At 43.7% G+C, this 21300-nt stretch overlaps 1 protein-coding gene across 3 annotated transcripts in view; it reads left to right on the forward strand.

Moving 5' to 3' along the window:
• cdh13 (cadherin 13, H-cadherin (heart)) overlaps window positions 1-21300 on the forward strand; it is a 493352-nt gene that overhangs the window by 427896 nt on the left and 44156 nt on the right. For all 3 annotated transcript variants that reach the window (XM_029757800.1, XM_029757798.1, XM_029757799.1), the window contains one exon: window positions 817-959. In XM_029757800.1, coding sequence (XP_029613660.1) covers window positions 817-959 — 143 coding nt within the window. The remainder of the gene's footprint in view (window positions 1-816; window positions 960-21300) is intronic.

The following is a 21300-nucleotide window of genomic DNA, read 5'->3' on the forward strand; positions in this document are numbered from 1 at the left end:
TCTCTTGTGGTGGAGGTGTGAGTGGAGGTTGATTACAAAGCCATTTCCCAAGGCTTTGTCTCGCTCTGTTAGCAGAAGAGCTCAGTTTCAAAGATAATTTGTCTACCACTGAGAGCATTTTGTGTGTGTGCCGGGTGTGCTTGCGTGCTCACGTCTGTGTGTGCGTGTGTTTTTGTGTGTGTGTAAAAGCACAAAGGTGCATGTGGAGTGTTTACTGGTAAACTTAAAGGGGTAAGAGGTGGTAAAGAGTGCGTGTGTGTGTTTAGTACCTCTGGGTGTGTGTATGGGATGGGGATTGGCCACTAAATCAGTGGTGTGTGACATGAACACAGATGAGAAGCCCCAGAGGCATGTCTCCATTCCCTAGCCAATCACAATGCACCTCCCATCACCTCCCATCACCTGGCGCTCAGGATTACATTAGCAGGGTCATGGAGGCCTCATACTTCACTTTCCACACAAACTAGGTCATTTTTCTCTGAGAAGCTACCAGAGTTCATTCATCAAACTCAAAGTCCAACTACAGTATCCACAGACATACACAGCCGTCCACTCAACCTCACCCGCACCTCATACAGACTTCAGATACAGTACATGCAGTCTTGTCATGCTGTGATTCAAAAGCTTTGTATCTTTGATAGTTATTGTCCATTCAGTATCTCTTCATAGAAACATTTATTATTTTTCAATTGCACTAACTATCTTATGTCCCATAGGTGATCTGCATGTCTACAAAGCTTGAATATATTGTATAGTGTCATACCATGGTATTACCCTGAATATGTTCTGATCAGCTGTCATCTGTTCCCTGTTCAGGTTTGCGGTCCTGAGAGACCCGGCTAACTGGCTCAGCGTGAACCCGGTCAGAGGCACGGTGAACACCTCCGCCAATCTGGACCGCGAGTCGCCTTACGTTCACGACAACAAATACACCGCCATCTTTATGGCCACAGACAACGGTAAGTGATACATTCAATAATTCTCTTTTTAAAACATTCTATACGGTGTCAATTCCACAAGTTACCACCGGCTAAATCTAAGACGTTAAAATGCCTATTTACTCTGTTCCATCTGACTGCGCAATCCACGGTCTCATCAGCCCAGCCAGGCAATTTATAAACTTGATCTCCATTATAAAAAGCATCTAGACATTATCACATTTCTTTTAGACTAACATTTAGTTTTCAACAGCGGAGATTTGTATAAACCTTGTTGTCTGTCTCTGCGACATTTGCAACATTATTTCAATATTCAAATTAGATATCCAGCTGTCCCATAGTAATGAATGTGTCGGGAGACGAGACAGACAGGCAGCGTTTCTCAGCCAGTCGAAATCATGAATCAGCTGGCATCATTTTTATATAAAGAAATGTCCATTTAAAAAAGGTAAAACAAAACGAAGTGTAGCTAGTTGCAGTCTTTCCAGCTTCAGTTTGAAGTGATTGTGTTAGCTGTGCTGTTGGCTAGTTCCTCTGAACACCTGACGAAATCGCGCCACATTAGCTCATTGTTTGGATGTATCCAAATAAATGCCTCTAGAAACAGTTTCAACAAATGCAAATGCAGCTATTTTGCTGTTAATCTGGCTGCACTTTTTGACCTGACTATAAATTAGCCATAGTTGGCTAGCTAGCAAGCAAGGGAGAAGAATGTCGCCAGCCAGTATGGCAATGGAACATTTAGAATGAAAGACTGGTTCGCGTCCATAGATACAAAATAAAAAGACTGAACGACTGGGTCACGTCTCTAGCAACCAAACCAATAAAACGAACGACCAGCCGGCTTGGGTAGCAACCCTAGATTTGTGTCAGGACTATATCTTGTGGAAGGATGAAATAGTACGAATAAATTCATCAAAATAACGTTTTTTATGAAAATATGTCAATCATTATTTGAATATGTTGGTAACCCATTGTATAAAAGTGATAATGTCCTGCCAATATATACATTTACATTTTAGTCATTTAGCAGACGCTCTTATCCAGAGCGACTTACAGTAGTGAATGCATACATTTCATTTCATGCATTTTTTTTTTTTTTTTTGTACTGGCCGCCCGTGGGAATCGAACCCACAACCCTGCCGTTGCACACACCATGCTGGTGTTGCAAACACCATGCTCTACCAACTGCTCACCATGCTCTACCAACTGAGCCACAGGGAAGACATATATACGTGCCAATATATCCTCCAAACACCGGCTTCGAGGGAATGTTTTGCCTTGTGTGGTATGTTTTGTGAGTTTTGAAACTCTTATGTAACCAATCATAAAATAAATACCATGGTAGGTTTTGTGAGTTTTGACAGTCTTTGTAGGAGTCATAACCAGCCATAAAATAACGCAATATATGTCGCAATAGGTCTAACTATATGTGTCATGAGAGTGTTATGACCACATTATGACAGGTTATGACAAATTATGTCAGCTGTTATGACATTATGACATGGTTATGACCTTGTTATAATGTGTTATGACGCTGGGTGTCAAGTAGTGTTACCAAATGGGGATAATATTTCCTGCTTTGGGAATTGTCTGTGCTCCCTGTCTAGCTTTCGTTTCGATGACTGTTAGCAAGCTGGACAGAGTGAAGAGACTATAAATGTAGGTCATTATCGTTTCTACACAGTTTCAATTTGGTTTTAGTCATTTCAATGTCGATTAAGATCATTTAACTCTAAAAAAATGTATCTTACAAAAAACAAATGATTGACACCCCTGGCGCAGTGGATCATCCATTTAGCATCTGGAGAGACAATGTGTTATAAGGAATATTGCAAGAAATGTCATATTTAATCCTTAAATGATACCCTTACAACAACGTCATCGACTTTCATTAATATGTCAACACAGAAAATGATTATCTGAAGAAGTTTTGTAGACGCGATGGCTTAATTCCAGACAGTATCAATGAGAGATGTACAGTAAGATAAATGCATTATTATATCCTCTTCCATGTCCTCTATGTGGTGTATAACCGTGGTTTTACTCTCGCGCTTGGAGTTTTGACATCCAGGTATAGTCAGTGAGTAGAACCGTAATTTGTCTCACCTGGCAAAGCCCAGCTTTAATTAACCTGAAGGCAATGTGATGTCCTTCTCGCTCTATCATGGACTGTGGTTTTGAGAGGCACACTCTCACAGCACTTAAGTCTTTTTAGAGAGGGAGGGAGGGAAGTAGAGAGAGAAGAAGAGACAGAAGAGGGGAAGGATGGATAGATGCATACCCAAAGACAGAGCGATGGATGGAGGAACGAGGTGAGATAGAGAGATATGGAGAGAAAATGAGGAGATGAGGAAACGAGATTGTGATTGTACAGTAAGCCAAAGAGAGAGAGAGACCTGGCTCTCAAGAGAAGACAGGTTATGTGAACACTGCCCACAAAATGAGGTGGAAACTGAGCTGCATTTCCTAACCTATTGCCAAATGTATGACCATATTAGAGACACATATTTCTCTCAGATTACACAGAAAAAAATCTAATTTGGATAAACTCCCATATCTATTAGGTGAAATTCCACAGTGTGCCATCACAGCAGCAAGATTTGTGACCTTTTACCACAAGAAAAGAGCAACCAGCGAAGAACAAACACCATTGTAAACACAACCCATATTTATGTTCATTTATCTGCCCTTTTATACTTTAACTATTTGCACATTGTTACAACACTGCATAGAAGTGGCAGTCGGTGCCATTTAAGATGAGGGAGGACGATTTATTTATTACAGCATATTGGATGACTGTCATTCATATTCCATTCAACCAGTTGAATGTAACATGTTCAGGCAACTACATGATACTCAAATGGTCCCAATACCCATCATGAGGTTGCTACAACCAACAATATAAATGAAAGTTTACAACATAGGTGCACACAGGTTGAGTGAAAAATTTGAGGTGACAGACAGTGACACATGGACAGACAGTGACACATTCAATACTGCCTTGCACACTCTTGACTGCATCTAGCTGATCTAGGGTGTAATCATTAGTCCAACAGTTGCAAACTAGTTTCTCTTGGACAAATTCTGGTATGTTTCATTTCATTCCGTTTGCTTCTGTTTAAGAAAACTTTTTTTCAACAGAATCGGCGTAAACACAGTTCACTTTCATAGCAGCCACGTTGTATTCCTTCTCGCATCTATGTGCTCTCCTCCTCTCCTCTTTTCCCTTCGCTTGTGGACTTCAATACACAACACATCAGCTGTAGGAGACCAGGCAAAAGTACCTCATGATAAGCTGTAGACCACACTGTCTACCAAGAGAGTTCACATATATATTATTCGTAGCCGTCTATTTACCACCAGTAAATCTGACTTTGGTGAGGGCTAAACTTGGTGGGTGTCTAAATAGCTAGCCCTGTGATGCCGGGCTATCTACTTAGAATATTGCAAAATGTGCTTTCACCGAAAAGCTATTTTAAAATCGGACATAGCGAGTGCATAGAGGAGTTCTGTATCTATAATTCTTAAAATAATTGTTATGTTTTTTTGTGAACGTTTATCGTGAGTAATTTAGTAAATTCACCGGAAGTTTGCGGGGGTATGCTAGTTCTGAACGTCACATGCTAATGTAAAAAGCTGGTTTTTGATATAAATATGAACTTGATTGAACAAAACATGCATGTATTGTATAACATAATGTCCTAGGATTGTCATCTGATGAAGATCATCAAAGGTTAGTGCTGCATTTAGCTGTGGTTTGGGTTTATGTGACATTATATGCTAGCTTGAAAAATGGGTGTCTGATTATTTCTGGCTGGGTACTCTGCTGACATAATCTAATGTTTTGCTTTCGTTGTAAAGTCTTTTTGAAATCGGACAGTGTGGTTAGATAAACGAGAGTCTTGTCTTTAAAATGGTGTAAAATAGTCATATGTTTGAGAAATTGAAGTAATAGCATTTCTAAGGTATTTGAATAACGCGCCACAGGATTCCACTGGCTGTTACGTACCCTAGAGAGGTTAAATCCGTTTTACCTCAGAAAGTCACATGTGCAACCTGAGGGAAAAAAACTCTAGACCACCTTAACTCCACACACAGAGACGCATACAAAGCTCTCCCTCGCAGTCCATTTGGCAAATCTGACCATAATTCTATCCTCCTGATTCCTGCTTACAAGCAAAAACGAAAGCAGGAAGTACCAGTGACTCGCTCAATACGGAAGTCGTCAGATGATGAGGATGCTAAGCTACAGGACTGTTTTGCTAGCACAGACTGGAATATGTTCATCCAATGGCGTTGAGGAGTATACCACCTCAGTCACCGGCTTCATCAATAAGTGCTTCGACAACGTCGTCCCCACAGTGACCGTACATACATATCCCAACTAGAAGCCATCGATTAAAGGCAACATCCGCACCGAGCGAAAGGCAAGAGCTGCCACTTTCAAAGATTGAATCTTACTACACCAGCTCTGACGCTCATCGTATGTGAAAGGGCTTGCAAACTATTACGGACTACAAAGGGAAACCCAGCCACGAGCTGCCCAGTGACCGAGCCTACCAGACAAGCTAAATCCCTTTTAAGCTTGCTTCGAGGCAAGCAACACTGAAGCATGCATGGGACCACCAGCTGTTCCCGGAAGACTGTGTGATCACACTCTACCTTTTAAACAGGTCAACATTCACAATGCCACGGGGCCAGACGGATTACCAGGACTTGTACTCAGAGCATGTACGAACCAACTGGCAAGTGTCTTCACTGACATTTTCAACCTCTCCCTGACCGAGTCTGTAATATCTACATGTTTCAAACAGACCACCATAGTCCCTGTGCCCAAGAAACTGAAGGCAACTTGAAGTGCTTTGAAAGACTGGTCATTTCTCACAACACCATCATGCCGGAAACCCTAGACCCACTCCAATTAGCATAGCGCCCCAACAGAGCCACAGATGATGCAATCTCAATCGCACACCACACTGCCCTTTCCAACCTGGACAAATGAACACCTGTTTCAGAATGCTGTTCACTGACTCCAGCTCAGCGTTCATCACCATAATACCCACAAAGCGCATCACTAAGCTAAGGACCCATCATAAAGTTTGCTGATGCCACAACAGTGGTAGGCTTGATCAACGGCAACAATGAGACAGCCTATAGGGAGGAGGTCAGAGACCTGGCAGTGTGGTGACAGGACAACAACCTCTCCCTCAGTGTGAGCAAGACAAAGGAGCTGATCATGGACTACAGGAAAAGGAGGGCTGAACACACCCCCATTCACATAGATGGGCCTGTAGTGGAGCAGGTAGAGAGTTTCCAGTTCCTTGGTGTCCACATCACCAATAAACTATCATGGTCCAAACACACCAAAACAGTCGTGAAGAGGGCACAACAATGCTTTTCCCCCTCAGGAGACGTACAGCCCAGTACATCACTGGGGCCAGGCTTCTTGCCATCCAGGACCCATATCCTAGGCGGTGTCAGAGGAAGGCCCCAAAAATTGTCAAAGACTCCAGTCACCCAAGTCATAGACTGTTCTCTCTACTACCGCACAGCAAGCGGTACCGGAGAGTCAAGTCTAGGTCCAAAAGGCTCCTTAACAGCTTCTACCCCCAAGCCATAAGACTGCTGAACAATTAACAAATTGCCACCCGGACTATTTATTTTTACATCGTTCCTACTCGCTGTTTAATATCTATGCATAGTCACTTTACCCCTACCTACATGTACAAATTACCTCGACTAACCTGTACCCCTGCACATTGACTCGGTACCGGTACCCTCTGTATATAGCCTCATTATTGTTGAGTCTAGTTGATAGGTAATCGACTAGCCAGACTGTTCCCCGGACTCCGCGTGTAGGGATTTGTACAACGCATGAACAAGGCTATTGAACTAGATATTGGTGTCTGTCTTTATTACTTTATCCAATATATCATACTGAAACATGGTATCAGAAGTGGCTCGAAAACCACACGTTTGTTATTTTTGTAGCTAAGTACAGTATAGGCGCAGTTACGTTCCATATGCGAACACACGCCGTTTCCTACTCCTAGTCACAACACTGATCAACTCGTTGTTAGCTGGTTAGCTAGCATCACTACCTACCTCGATGACTGAAGGCAAAGAAATCTCCTATTCCATCACTATGGCAGCAAACATTCCGCCACCGAATCCCATGGTTCTCACAGGGGACTGGAATACTAATTGGGACAATTTCAGGGATGAATTTGAGGACTATGCACTGGCGACCGGTCTACATGAGAAACCCAACGAGGTACAAGCGGCAACTCTGAGGAGTTTAATGGGCAGCGAATGCAGGCATATGTACCAGCACAATCTCACCCTCACAGCGCGACAACAGTGTGATGCAAAGGCTATATTGGATGCATTGGAGAATTACTTCAAACCTGCCAGAAACGTCATTTACGAGCGGTTCGTTTTCGGAAGCTGCAAACAGGAAGAGGGTGAGTCAGTACACAACTTTGTAACCCGTTTGAGATAAAAATCTGCCACTTCTGAATACGGGGGATTGAAAGATGAATTGATTCGTGACAAAATAGTACTGGGAATTGCAAATGAGGATACGCGCCGGCGTCTACTGAGAGAGAGAGGCTTAACATTAGTAACTGCCATCGAAATGTGCCACACTGCTGAAGTCACTGACATGAGAATGAGAGCAATGGAAATCGAAACCCCACGCTCCGACGTTGATACTGTTCACGCTGTTGCTAGGCAGACATTCAGACAAAACCAATCGAAGCAGAGTAATTCACCACGAACGGTGAACACAGAGAGCCCCGTAGCATGAAAATACTGTGGGAATACACACACACGTGGCAAAGAGCACTGCCCTGCCTATGGAAAACCATGCAGAGCTTGTGGAACTAATAATCACTTTGCAAAAGTGTGTCTCAAAAGCAAAAGAAGGGTGGGTGAGGGCAAGATTCACTGTGTTGATGATGTCACTCAATGTTCAGAGCTGAACAGTGAAAGTGACAAATGGTTTGTGACACTACGATTACACAACAAGCAACAACAATGTCAACTGGATTCCGGTGCTACATGCAACGTAATGAGCTACAAAGACAAAATCAATCTGGCACCTGACACACATCTATTGCCCAGCGACACTAGACTAAAGGTGTACTCAGGAGAGCTAATGAGCTCTATGGGCACCTTTGAGACCGAATGTGTTATTCGGGGACGCAAACACAAGCTGGAGTTTGAGATTGTGAAAACCAGTCAACATTCTCTCCTCTCAGGCTCTACATGCGAACGCCTGGGACTGATGCAGTTCACTGTACCAAATGACCTGCACATTGTGGATCATGTCCAGCATGGACCCCTGTCCAAAGAACAACTACTCAGCAGATATGACGATGTATTCAACATGCCTGTTGAATCAGTGCCTGGGGAGGTACACTTTGAAGTGGATGAGAGCATCACTCCAGTCCAGTGTGCTCCTCGCAATGTGCCTATTGCAATGAAAGTGGCTGTGAAGGCCCAGCTGGACAAGTATTAGGCCGATGGCCACATGACATCTGTGACCGAACCAACTGACTGGATCAGCAATATGGTCATAGTGAAAAAAACAGAGAAGCTGAGGGTCTGCATCGACCCAAAGCATCTGAACCAAGCACTGAAACGATCCCACTACATCATGCCGACACTAGAGGATGTCCTCTACAAGCTTCCCAAGGCCAGGATTTTCACCTTGGTGGATGCCCAAGATGCATTCCTTCAATGCAAGCTGGACAAAGAAAGCAGCTTCATAACTACCTTCTGGACCCCCTGGGGTCGTAAACTCTGGGTCAAGCTCCCGTTTGGTGTCTCAGTGGCGCCTGAGGTATACCAACGCAAGCAGCACGAGTTACTGTCTGGGCTCAAGGGCATTGAACCCATCGCCGATGATGTCCTGATCGTAGGTTGTGGTGACACAGACGAAGAAGCAGAACGCGACCACGATGTGAAGCTCCTGGCACTGATGGAGCGCTGTCGATCAGTTAAGCTTCGTCTTGGCCTGAAGAAGCTGCAGTTCAAGGTGAAAGACGTCCACTTCCATGGCCACATTCTCTCGGCAAAAGGCCTGAAGCCAGACCCAGACAAGGTCCGAGCGATCCTCGACATGCCAAACCCGTCTGATGCAAAAGGAGTACAGCGTCTCATCGGTTTTGCAAACTATCTTGCAAAGTTCATGCCACACCTATCAGCAGTCTGTGAGCCTCTGCGCCGGTTGCTGGACAAAGACACGCCATGGCACTGGCTACCCAAGCACGAGGCTGCAGTGCAGGAGATGAAATCTCTGGCTTCATCCATGCCAGTGTTGCGCTACTACGACATCACGAAGCCTGTCACAATCCAGAGCGACTCCAGCCAAAGGGGACTTGGATGCTGCCTCATGCAGGAAGGCCAGCCCGTTGCGTTTGCCTCGAGAGCGCTCACCCCCACCGAACAGAACTATGCACAAATTGAGAAAGAGTGCCTCAGCATCGTCTTCTCCTGCCAGCGATTCCATCACTACTTATATGGTCGAGAGCTGGTCACCGCTGAAACTGACCACAAACCACTCATTGCCATATTCAGTAAACCTCTCCTCAACGCGCCCAAGAGGCTTCAAAGCATGCTCCTGACTCTGCAAAACTACAGCCTGAAGGTCATTTACAAGCCAGGACCAGCGATGTACATCAGCGACACACTGAGCAGGGCAAAAGCACAATGTACAGGCAGAGGCACTGCTTATCAGCGGCAGGCCATCTGTTCGCTACAGCAGGAACAACAAGATGTTCAACAGATCAATCAGGCAGACTACTTAAACGTCACAGATCACCACCAAGCCCAGATCAGGCAACACACTGACAAGGACGAACACCTACAATCACTGAAGTCCATGGCTCTCGCAGGTTGGCCATATCTGAAAGAGGAGACACCTTTCACAGTGAGAGAATACTGGACCTTTCGAGATGAGCTCAGCGTGCAAAATGGCATCTTGTTCAGAGGTCAGAAGGTCATTATTCCCAAATCACTACGTCCAGAGATGCTGACCCGCATACACTCCAGTCACGTTGGAGGTGACGCATGCTACCGCCAGGCTCGTGAAACATTATACTGTCCAAACATGCAAGCAGAAATTAAAGACTTTGTCAGCAACTGCACCACATGCAACGAGTACGCTCATGAACAGCAAAAGGAAACCATGATGTCACACGAACTGCCCACAAGGGCCTGGCAAATCGTCAGCATGGACTTATTCAGCCACAGACAAAAGGACTATCTTCTCATTGTTGATCACTACTCTGACTTTTGGGAAATTGAACTGCTCCCTGACTTGTCTGCAGAGACGGTCATAAAGCGCTGCAAGGCGCAGTTTGCAAGGCAAGGTCAGCCTGACAAGGTAATCACGGACAATGGCCCACAATTCACTGCACAGTTCAAGCATTTCGCATCCGAATGGGAGTTTGACCACATGAACTCCTCTCCAAGACACCCAAAAGCAAATGGCAAGGCAGAGTCAGCTGTCAAGATTGCAAAAAACCTGTTAACCTCTCTAGGGCAGGTGGCACCAAATCGTCCCACCTACGTAACAGCCAGTTGAATCCTGTGGCGCGATTTTCAAATACCTTAGAAATGCTATTACTTCAATTTCTCAAACATATGACTATTTTACAGCTATTTAAAGACAAGACTCTCGTTAATCTAACCACACTGTCCGATTTCAAAAAGGCTTTACAACGAAAGCAAAACATTAGATTATGTCAGCAGAGTACCCAGCCAGAAATAATCAGACACCCATTTTTCAAGCTAGCATATAATGTCACAAAAACCCAGAAGACAGCTAAATGCAGCACTAACCTTTGATGATCTTCATCAGATGACACACCTAGGACATTATGTTATACAATACATGCATGTTTTGTTCAATCAAGTTCATATTTATATCAAAAAACAGCTTTTTACCTTAGCATGTGACGTTCAGAACTAGCATACCCCCCGCAAACTTCCGATGAATTTACTAACAATTTAATAAATTACTCACGATAAACGTTCACAAAAAGCATAACAATTATTTTAAGAATTATAGATACAGAACTCCTCTATGCACTCGATATGTCCAATTTTAAAATAGCTTTTCGGTGAAAGCACATTTTGCAATATTCTAAGTAGATAGCCCGGCATCACAGGGCTAGCTATTTAGACACCCACCAAGTTTAGCCTTCACCAAAGTCAGATTTACTATTAGAAAAGTTTGATTACCTTTCCTGTTCTTCGTCAGAATGCACTCCCAGGACTTCTACTTCAATAACAAATGTAGGTTTGGTCCAAAATAATCCATAGTTATGTTCCATCAGCGGCGTTTTGTTCGTGCGTTCAAGAAACTATCCCAATGGTAAATAACGGTCATGCGCACGGCACATTTCGTGACAAAAGATTTCTAAATATTTCATTACCGTACTTCGAAGCATGTCAACCGCTGTTTAAAATCAATTTTTATGCCATTTTTCTCGTAAAAAAGCGATAATATTCCGACCGGGAATCTGCAATTAGGTAAACAGCCGAAAGAAAATACAGCACGGGGTCGAATCAGGCACGCGCCTAATTCCTTTGTCCTCTTATCGGCCACTTGGCAAAGGCGATTATGTGTTTCAGCCTGAGGTTGCCTCGTCATCGTTCAACTTTTTCCCGGGCTCTGAGAGCCTATGGAAGCCGTAGGAAGTGTCACGTTACAGCTAAGATCCCCACTCTTCAATAAACAGAGACAAGAAGAACGACTCCTTGTCAGACAGGCCACTTCCTGTATGAAACCTTCTCAGGTTTTTGCCTGCCATATGAGTTCTGTTATACTCACAGACACCATTCAAACAGTTTTAGAAACTTTAGGGTGTTTTCTATCCAAAGCCAATAATTATATGCATATTCTATTTACTGGGCAGGAGTAGTAACCAGATTAAATCGGGTACGTTTTTTATCCGGCCGTGTAAATACTGCCCCCTAGCCCTCACAGGTTAAGCAGGGCCGTGCGCGACAGCAACAACCCATGGAAAGCGATCTTACAGTGGACCGGACTGCTCGAGACCTACCAGAGCTGGAGGTGGGTGAAACGATAAGGATGAAACCGCTGCCGGGAGACCACACATGACTTTGGAGGCTGAGCACGTGCCTACAGAGAGTTACACCACGTTCTTACCTGGTGGATGTTGGTGGCTCGCTCTATCGTCGCAATCGGGTGGATCTGCGCGTAGCAGAGCAGACAAACCAGAACACGCCATACACTCACCTAGATGAGCTGGATCACAGTCCAGGCCTAAGGGTAAGAGGCGCAGAATTGAGACATGAGCCAACTGAAGGTGAGGCTTCTACCCCACCAAGCTCTCCAGCTCGTGGCCCTAATCCTACCCCTGTCAGAGCCCATACTTACTCATGGGTGGGTCGGCTGTGCAAGCCACCGGACAGGCTTACTCTGTAAGCAAGAGACTGTGTTAACTTGTCCTCTGTTTATAAAAAAAGAAAAAAGAAAGGAAGATGACTGAAGTAAAAAGAAAATGTCATGCTTTTTCAATTGTTATGACTTGATTGTTAAGAATTGAATGTTATGCTGTTATGTTTGCACTTTCTATTGAAAAGGATGATGTTACGGAGTCTAGTTGATAGGTAATCGACTAGCCGGACTGTACTCCGGACTCCGCGTGTAGGGATTTGTACAATGCATGAACAAGGCTATTGAACTAGACATTGGTGTCTGTCTTTATTACTTTATCCAATATATCATACTGAAACAATTATTGTTATTTTATTGTTACTTTTTAATTTATTTTTGACTTTAGTTTATTTAGTAAATATTTTCTTAACTCTATTTCTTGAACTGCATTGTTGGTAAAGTGCTTGTAAGTAAGCATTTCACGGTCATTTCTACACTTGTGGTATTCAGCGCATGTGACAAAAATTTTATTTTGATTTGATTTACAGTCATGCAGTGACATTAGTGTACTGTCAGTCAGTAAGCAGTTTAGCAGTTACACCAGCGGGCCTCGGGGGCAATACCTTTGTAAAACCAAAATCTTACCTTGACTTGGAAGAGTTCCAGTGTTGTGTGGGATTGTCATAGCCAGCTAGCTAACATAGCATTCCTCTGTTTGAGCAGGGTGTTTGATTAAGTTAAACTAGCTAGCTGCATTTGCTAGCAAAATAAGTGAAACTGAAAGTGAAAAACCCCCAGAAAATGTCTTTCTCTATCTCTCTCTTGCCTCTCCTTCAGAAATGAATTTGTTCAAAACTGTTCAACTATTGTCTTTCTCTCTCTTTGAGTCAACTACTCACCACCTTTGATGTACTGCGGTGCTAGCTAGCTGTAGCTTATTCTTTCAGTACTACATTAATTATCTGCACCTTTGATTGGGTGGACAAAATGTCAGTTCATGCGGCAAAAGCTCTGATAGGTTGGAGGACATCCTCCGGATATTGTCATAATTACTGTGTAAGTCTATGGAAGGGGGTGAGAACCATTACCCTCCAAGGTTTTCTATTGAAGTCAATGTAACCAGATGAGGACAGAAGCTGGTTGTCCTCCGGCTATACCATGGTGCTACCTTACAGAGTGCTGCTGATGTTACTCTAGACCTTCATTGTAAAAGAGTGTGTTTTAATCAATTATTTGGTAACGTGAATATATTATGATAACTTTTTTAATGTTTTACAATTTTTATTTTTATAAAAATTACTGAGGAGGATGGTCCTCCCCTTCCTCCTCTGATGAGCCTCCACTGGTAGACAGCCATAATATCACCTTTGAAATGTATTTTTTCCTTTGAAACATTTGTTAGTGAAATGTTTACTGTTAATTTTGACTGTTTATTTCACTTTTGTTTATTATCTATTTCACTTGCTTTGACAATGTACGCATATGTTTCCCATGCCAATAAAGCCCTTTAAATTGAATTGAGAGTAAGAGAAAGAAAGAGATCGAGAGAGAGTAGAAAGGGCTTCGTCTTCTCTACTAGGATGACTCCCCTCAGGGAACTTCTGACAGATCCATTAACAGATGTGTGAGATTCTATTAACAGGGCTGGAGAGCAAAGCAGCACTGTGGTGCTCTGCAGCTTGCAGAGAGGGCTGGAGGAGGCAGAGGAGGCCAGTCCCATCATGGTGCTCTGGGACTGCAGGGCTGGGGTGAGCCCAGGTGCCCACCAAACTCAGATGAGATCTTAGTTGCAGACAGAAATATTATATCTATTCATGTGTTACCAGCACTTTTCACTCAGACTGTGTCTCTGTATCCACTTCTCACCCTCTCAGTCCCACTCCTTCTTTTACGAGCGAGGGAGGGATGGAGCGAAGGAGTTGTGATTTGAACAGTTGGAAGAACAGGCATGTGAAATGACAGACCTTCTGAGAGGCAGACGATGGGGATGAGATTGCAGGAGAAAACTAATAGAAATGATCTGGAAGCTGGGGTAGGGTGGTGTAGCTAGTCGTTGCCAGCATGACTAATGAGTTGACATTTTGCGCCAGCAGTGATTGACTCATTAAAATGGGGAATGTCAATAAAGGGGTTTAATATTCTCTGATTCCAGCTGTACTCTTTGGACCATTGCTGTCAATAGTGTAGTTATGACTATTATTTCTCTTTTTTTTAACTGCAGGTTTCTGTAAAACAATTGCCTGTTATGATGTTCATGCACTGAGCAGTCTAGCAGCTGCAGTAACCTGCTAATAAATCATAGTTTATGAAGGCAATTTGAGCCATGTGTTGTATGTCTAAGAACATGCCCTCTGGGTATTTGCTGGAGTAATGTCCCAGTCTCTGTCTGTGCACTGCATGCCATGCTCAGCTTCTGTGTGTGTGTGTGTGTGTGTGTGTGTGTGTGTGTGTGTGTGTGTGTGTGTGTGTGTGTGTGTGTGTGTGTGTGTGTGTGTGTGTGTGCGTGCGTGTGTGCATGCATATGTGCGTGTGCGTGTGCACCTGTCTGTGTATATTTTCTTGTTTTTCCATTGTGGTCGTGATGGCAGCAGAAGGCAGATTTCTGCTGTACCTGTACCTTTGTGTGTGTGCCCCTGGCCTGCGGAAAGTCCTCTGTCATGGACAGGCTGAAGCTCGTCTGCAACAATATGTTAGATGATTGCATGACAACACACCTACGCCGGCTACTAACAGGGTATCGATCTAACACATGTCTTTATCTGGAGCACTCCAATGAATGTTCCAGCCCTCCCACTGACCAGCGCAGGTTAGCGTTTTTCGTCGTGAATCTTGTTCTGGAGGCATTTCTGCAGAGTGGCAACTAGCACAGCCACAGAGTCATCAAATCTGATTTTTAACCCTAACATTAACCCTAACCTTAACCACACTGCTAACCCTAACCTTAAATTAAGACTGAAAAGCAAATGTTTGTTTTCATGAATTTCTACAATATTGACAATTTTGAAGCTGGCCTATCTAAGGGGAAATAGCTCAGTTCTGCCTCCAGGACAAGACTCATTGTCACGCCTGCTCCCGCTCCCCCTCCCTCGCGCTCGAAGGCCACCATCATTATGCACACCCACTTCCCCGTCACGTGCATCAGCACTCACCTGGACTCACCTGGACTCAATCACCTGTGTCATTACCTCCCCTATATCTGTCTGTTCCCAAGCTCTGTTCCCTGCTTCAGGATTAATGTTCGTATGTCGTTGTGTTACCCGGTGCTGACGCTGTTCCTGTCTTGTTTAATGTCTGTGCTATATTAAATGTTGACTCCCCGTACCTGCTTCTCATCTCCAGCGTCCGTCCTTACAATCATGACAATAAACGTCAACCTGCCTGATCAGCAGAGAGCTCCGGCTGAGAGGGAGAAAGGGAGGCAGAGGGCAGGAGAGAGGGAGAGTAAGAGGGAGAAAGGGAGGGAGGGAGGGAGGAAGGGAGGGGGAGAGAGGGAGCAAAGAAGAGAGAGAGTGTGACTCCTGTAAAGGTGGAGAAAAAATGTAAAAGGTTGCTTTGGATAAAAGCACCTGCTGAATGGTTTATTATTCTTAACTTTTTAGTGACAGGGGGCAGTATTCGGAAATTCAGATGAGTGACGTGCCCAAATTAAACTGCCTGTTACTCGGGCCCAGAAGGTAGGATATGCATATTATTAGTAGATTTGGATAGAAAACACTCTGAAGTTTGTAAAACTGTTTGAATGATGCCTGTGAGTATAACAGAACTCATATGGCAGGCAAAAACCAGAGAAAAAATCCAACCAGGAAGTGGTTTGTAGTTTTTCAAGTGATTGCCTATCCAAACTACAGTGTCTGTGGGGTCATTTTGCACTTCCTAAGGCTTCCACTAGATGTCAACAGTCTTTAGAACCTTGTTTCATGCTTCTACTGTTACTGGGGCGAGAATAAGAGCTGACTCGAGCCTTTGAACTATGAGTTGTTTACTGCGCAGTCACGAAGGCGCACCGTTCCTTCTTTTTCCTCTGTAATGAATACGCTATTGTCCGGTTGGAATATTATCGAAGATTTATGTTAAAAAGACCCTAAGGATTGATTGTAAACATCGTTTGACATGTTTCTACGAACGGTAATGGAACATTTTGACTTTTTGTCTCTGGTTTTGCGCTCACGCATTGTGCCTTTGGATAGGGATCTGAACGCGCGAACAAAATGGAGGTATTTGGACATAAATATGGAGTTTATCAAACAAAACGAACATTTCTTGTGGAAGTGGGAGTCCTGGGAGTGCATTCCGACGAAGATCGGCAAAGGTAAGTGAAGATTTATAATACTATTTCTGAGTTTTGTTGACTCCAGAACTTGGCGGGTAACTGTATAGCTTGCTTTAATGGCTGAGCTCTGTACTCAGAATATTGAACAATGTGCTTTCGCCGTAAAGCTATTTTGAAATCTGACACAGCGGTTGCATTAACCTCTCTGGGACATGTGGGACTCTAGCGTCCCACCCACGGGACACACTAGTCAACAGCCAGTGAAATAGCAGGGCGGCAAATTCAAAACAACAAAAATCTCATAATTCAAATTTCTCAAACATACAACTATTATATCCCATTTTAAAAATACACTTCTCGTTAATCCAACCACATTGTCCGATTTACAGCAAAAGCATAACATTAGATTATGTTAGGACAGCGCCTAAACAAGAAAAACCACACAGCCATTTTCCAAGCAAGGAGAGGCGTCACACAAACCAGAAATACAGCTAACCTTTGATGATCTTCATCAGATGACACTCCCAGGACTCAATGTTACACAATACATGTACTGTATGTTTTGTTCGATAAAGTTCATATTTATATCCAAAAACCCCATTTGACATTGGCGCGTGATGTTCAGAATTGTTTTGCCTCCCAAAACCGCCGGTGAATGAGCACATCAATTTACAAAAATACTCATCATAAACGTTGATAAAATGTACAACAGTTATTGAAAGAATTATAGATACACTTCTCCTTAAAGGTAGACTCGGTGATATGACGTAGATGCAGAAAGTAAACAGCATAGTAGGTTAATTTCCACAACGACTAAGAGCTTTGAAGTGCGAGGCTCAACTTCTCTGCTGTTTTGGTCCCCTGGCTACCACGCTGTAACTGTGTGAAGCGAGACCGTGCACATATACTGTGTCTGATTGTCAGAGCAAAGTCTTGCATCTCGCATCATCTCAATATTTGCAGTGCTCCTCGTGACAACGCCATTTCACTAAATCTACCTTTAAGTATTAACTCGGTGTGAAGACATACGCAATCAATACATCTTAATTTTGTATTAATTAGAACATTTTTCTATCATTTTTCTTTGACTTTTAAAATGTGGAGTAGGTAGATCGGTAGGGGAAAAAATGAAATGTAATCCCGATAACATTTTAGGACAGCAAAATGTGAAGACTGCAAGGGGTGTGTAGACTTTCATTAGGCACTGTATTTACAGGGGAAAGTGAGGAGAAAGTGATTTGGGAGAGAGTGGGAAAGAGAGGAGAGATATATAAAAAAAATCAGACTGTGTATAATTATATGAATAAGGGCTGGGGGGTCTGAGTGAGAGGGTAGAGGAAGTCATTGTGATGTGTTTCTAGGGGCAGCATACACTCCCCTTATTGATTTCCTCGCTCTACTTCCTCCATGACTTTTACACTTCAGTACTTCTTAACTTTTCAGCCAGGAGCTCACTTTTTAGGTTCTAGTATGTTAGGAAAGGAAGAGAGACGAGAGAACTGATGCAGAACTGTTGTTGATACAATAAACCCAGCTGACCCCTTAGCTGGAGTAAAACCCTGTCCCTGAGGGAATAAAGAAAGTTGTATCGAATTGAACACCCACATGGCAAAAACAACAACAAGGGGCCATAGGGACATATTGGCTGCCATTTTACGGGCTCCTAACCAAATGTGATATTTTGTTGTTTTTTTTCGCATTGTTTAACTCATTTTGTAGATAATGTCTCTTATGACCGAAAGAGCTTCTGGACATCAAAATAGCGATTACTCACCTCGATCTGGAGAAAGTGTTTTTGTTTAATGAGTCCGACACGAAGGATATACTGCTTTGTCAAGACGAGGCCCAAAACCCAGTCATCAGCGTGAAGAAAAGACAGAGGAAAAGGGGGAGGAGGGCAGGGTGCCTTGTAAGAATTTGCAGATGAGTAGGTAAACCACCACTACCCTCTGTATTATTGGCAAATGTGCAATCAATGAAAAACTAACTGGAAAATCTATGATAAAGACTATCCTACCAACGGGACATTAAATACTGTAATATCTTATGTTTCACCGAGACGTAGCTGAACAACGACACAGATAATGTAGAGCTGGCTGGCTTCTCGATGCATCAGCAGGACAGAGCACCTACATCTGGTAAGATGAGGGGCGGGGGTGTGTGTCTATTTGTCAATAAATGCTGGTGCGCAATGTCTAATATTAAAGAAGTCTCAAGGAATTGATCGCCTGAGGTGGAATACCTCATGATAAGCTGTAGACCACACTATCTACCAAAAGTGTTCTCATGTAAATTATTTGTAGCTGTCTATTTACCACCACAAACCGATGCTGGCACTAAGACGGCACTCAACGAACTGTATAAGGCCATAAGCAAACAAGAAAATGCTCATCCAGAAGTGGCGCTCCCTACTCCGGTCAACAGCTCTGCATCCCCCACAGCAACTTGCCCAAGCCTCCCCATTTCTCCTTCACCCAAATTCAGATAGCTGATGTTCTGAAAGAGCTACAAAATCTGGACCCCTACAAATCAGCAGGGATAGACAATCTAGACCCTCTGTTTCTAAACTTATCAACCGCAATTGTTGCAACCCCTATTACTAGCCTGTTCAACCTCTCTTTCATATCGTCTGAGAACCCTAAAGATTGGAAAGCTGCCGCGGTCATCCCCCTCTTGAAAGGGGGAGACACTCTAGACCCAAATTGTTACAGACCTATATCTATCCTACCCTGCCTTTCTAAGGTCTTCGAAAGCCAAGTTAACAAACAGATCACCGACCATTTCGAATCCCACCCTACCTTCTCAGCTATGAAATCTGTTTTCCGAGCTGCTCATGGGTGCACCTCAGCCACGCTCAAGGTCCTAAACAATATCATAACCGCCATCGATAAAAGACAGTACTGTGCAGCAGTCTTCATCGACCTGGCCAAGGCTTTCGACTCTGTCAATCACCGCATTCTTATCGGCAAACTCAACAGCCTTGGTTTCTCAAATGACTGCCACGCCTGGTTCACCAACTACTTCTCAGATAGAGTTCAGTGTGTCAAATCGGAGGGCCTGTTGTCCGGACCTCTGGCAGTCTCTATGGGGGTGCCACAGGGTTCAATTCTCGGGCCGACTCCTTTCTCTGTATTCATCAATGATGTCGCTCTTGCGGCTGGTGATTCTCTAATCCGCCTCTACGCAGACGACATCATTCTGTGTACTTCAGGCCCTTCTTTGGACACTGTGTTAACAAACCTCCAGGCGAGCTTCAATGCCATACAACACTCCTTCTGTGGCCTCCAACTGCTCTTAAATGCAAGGAAAACTAAATGCATGCTCTTCAACTGATCGCTGCCCACACTCACCTGCCCGTCTAGCATCACTACTCTGGACGGTTCTGTCTTAGAATATGTGGACAACTACAAATACCTAGGTGTCTAGTTAGACTGTAAACTCTCCTTCCAGACTCACATCAAACATCTCCAATCCAAAATTAAATCTAGAATCGGCTTCCTATTTCGCAACAAAGCCTCCTTCACTCATGCTGCCAAACATACCCTCGTAAAACTGACTGTCCTACCGATCCTTGACTTCGGTGATTTCATTTACAAAATAGCTTCCAACACTCTACTCAACAAATTGGATGTAGTCTATCACAGTGCCATTTGTTTTGTCACCAAAGCCCCATATACTACCCACCACTGTGACCTGTATGCTCTCGTTGGCTGGCCCTCGCTTCAAATCCGTCGCCTAACCCACTGGCTCCAGGTCATCTATAAGTCTTTGCTAGGTAAAGCCCCACCTTATCTCAGCTCACTGGTCACCATAGCAGCACCCACCCATAGCACACGCTCCAGCAGGTATATTTCACCGGTCATTCCCAAAGCCATCTCCTCTTTTGGCCGCCTTTCCTTCCAGTTCTCTGCTGCCAATGACTGGAACTAATTGCAAAGATCACTAAAGTTGGAGTCTTATATCTCCCTCACTAACTTTAAGCATCAGTTGTCAGAGCAGCTTACCAATCATTGCACCTGTACACAGCCCATCTGTAAATAGCCCACCCAACTACCTCATCCCCATATTGTTATAACATTTTTTGCTCCTTTGCACCCCAGTATCTCTACTTGCACATTCATCTTCTGCACATCTATTACTCCAGTGTTTAATTGCTAAATTGTAATTATTTCGTCACTATGGCCTATTTATTGCCTTACCTCCCTAATCGTCTACATTTGCACATACTGTATATATATTTTTCGATTGTGTTATTGACTGTCTGTTTGTTTATCCCATGTGTAAGTCTGTGTTGTTTGTTTTGCACTGCTTTGCTTTATCTTGGCCAGGTCGCGGTTGTAAATGAGAACTTGTTCTCAACTGGCCAACCTGGTTAAATAAAGGTGATTTTTTAAAATAATAATAAATAAATAAAAGTGACCTGGGACTTTAATGCAGGCAAACTTAAATCCGTTTGGCCTAATTTCTACCAGCATGTCACATGTGCAACCTAATACCCTGACTACAACGCTCGCGTCGCGTTCGTGAGCGTTGCAAAGTAAATTTAGGAATCTATGTTATTCAATTATTGCACCCACACTGCTCACGTTCACCAACGAGCGTCTGCGTTGCCAAGGGCTAAAATAGAAGTCATTCCTATTTCTGACACAGATCGCGCTGCAAGTCCTGCCTCTCTC

The sequence above is a fragment of the Salmo trutta genome, chromosome 7 (assembly GCF_901001165.1).
Source record: "Salmo trutta chromosome 7, fSalTru1.1, whole genome shotgun sequence".
Lineage (NCBI taxonomy): Eukaryota > Metazoa > Chordata > Actinopteri > Salmoniformes > Salmonidae > Salmo > Salmo trutta.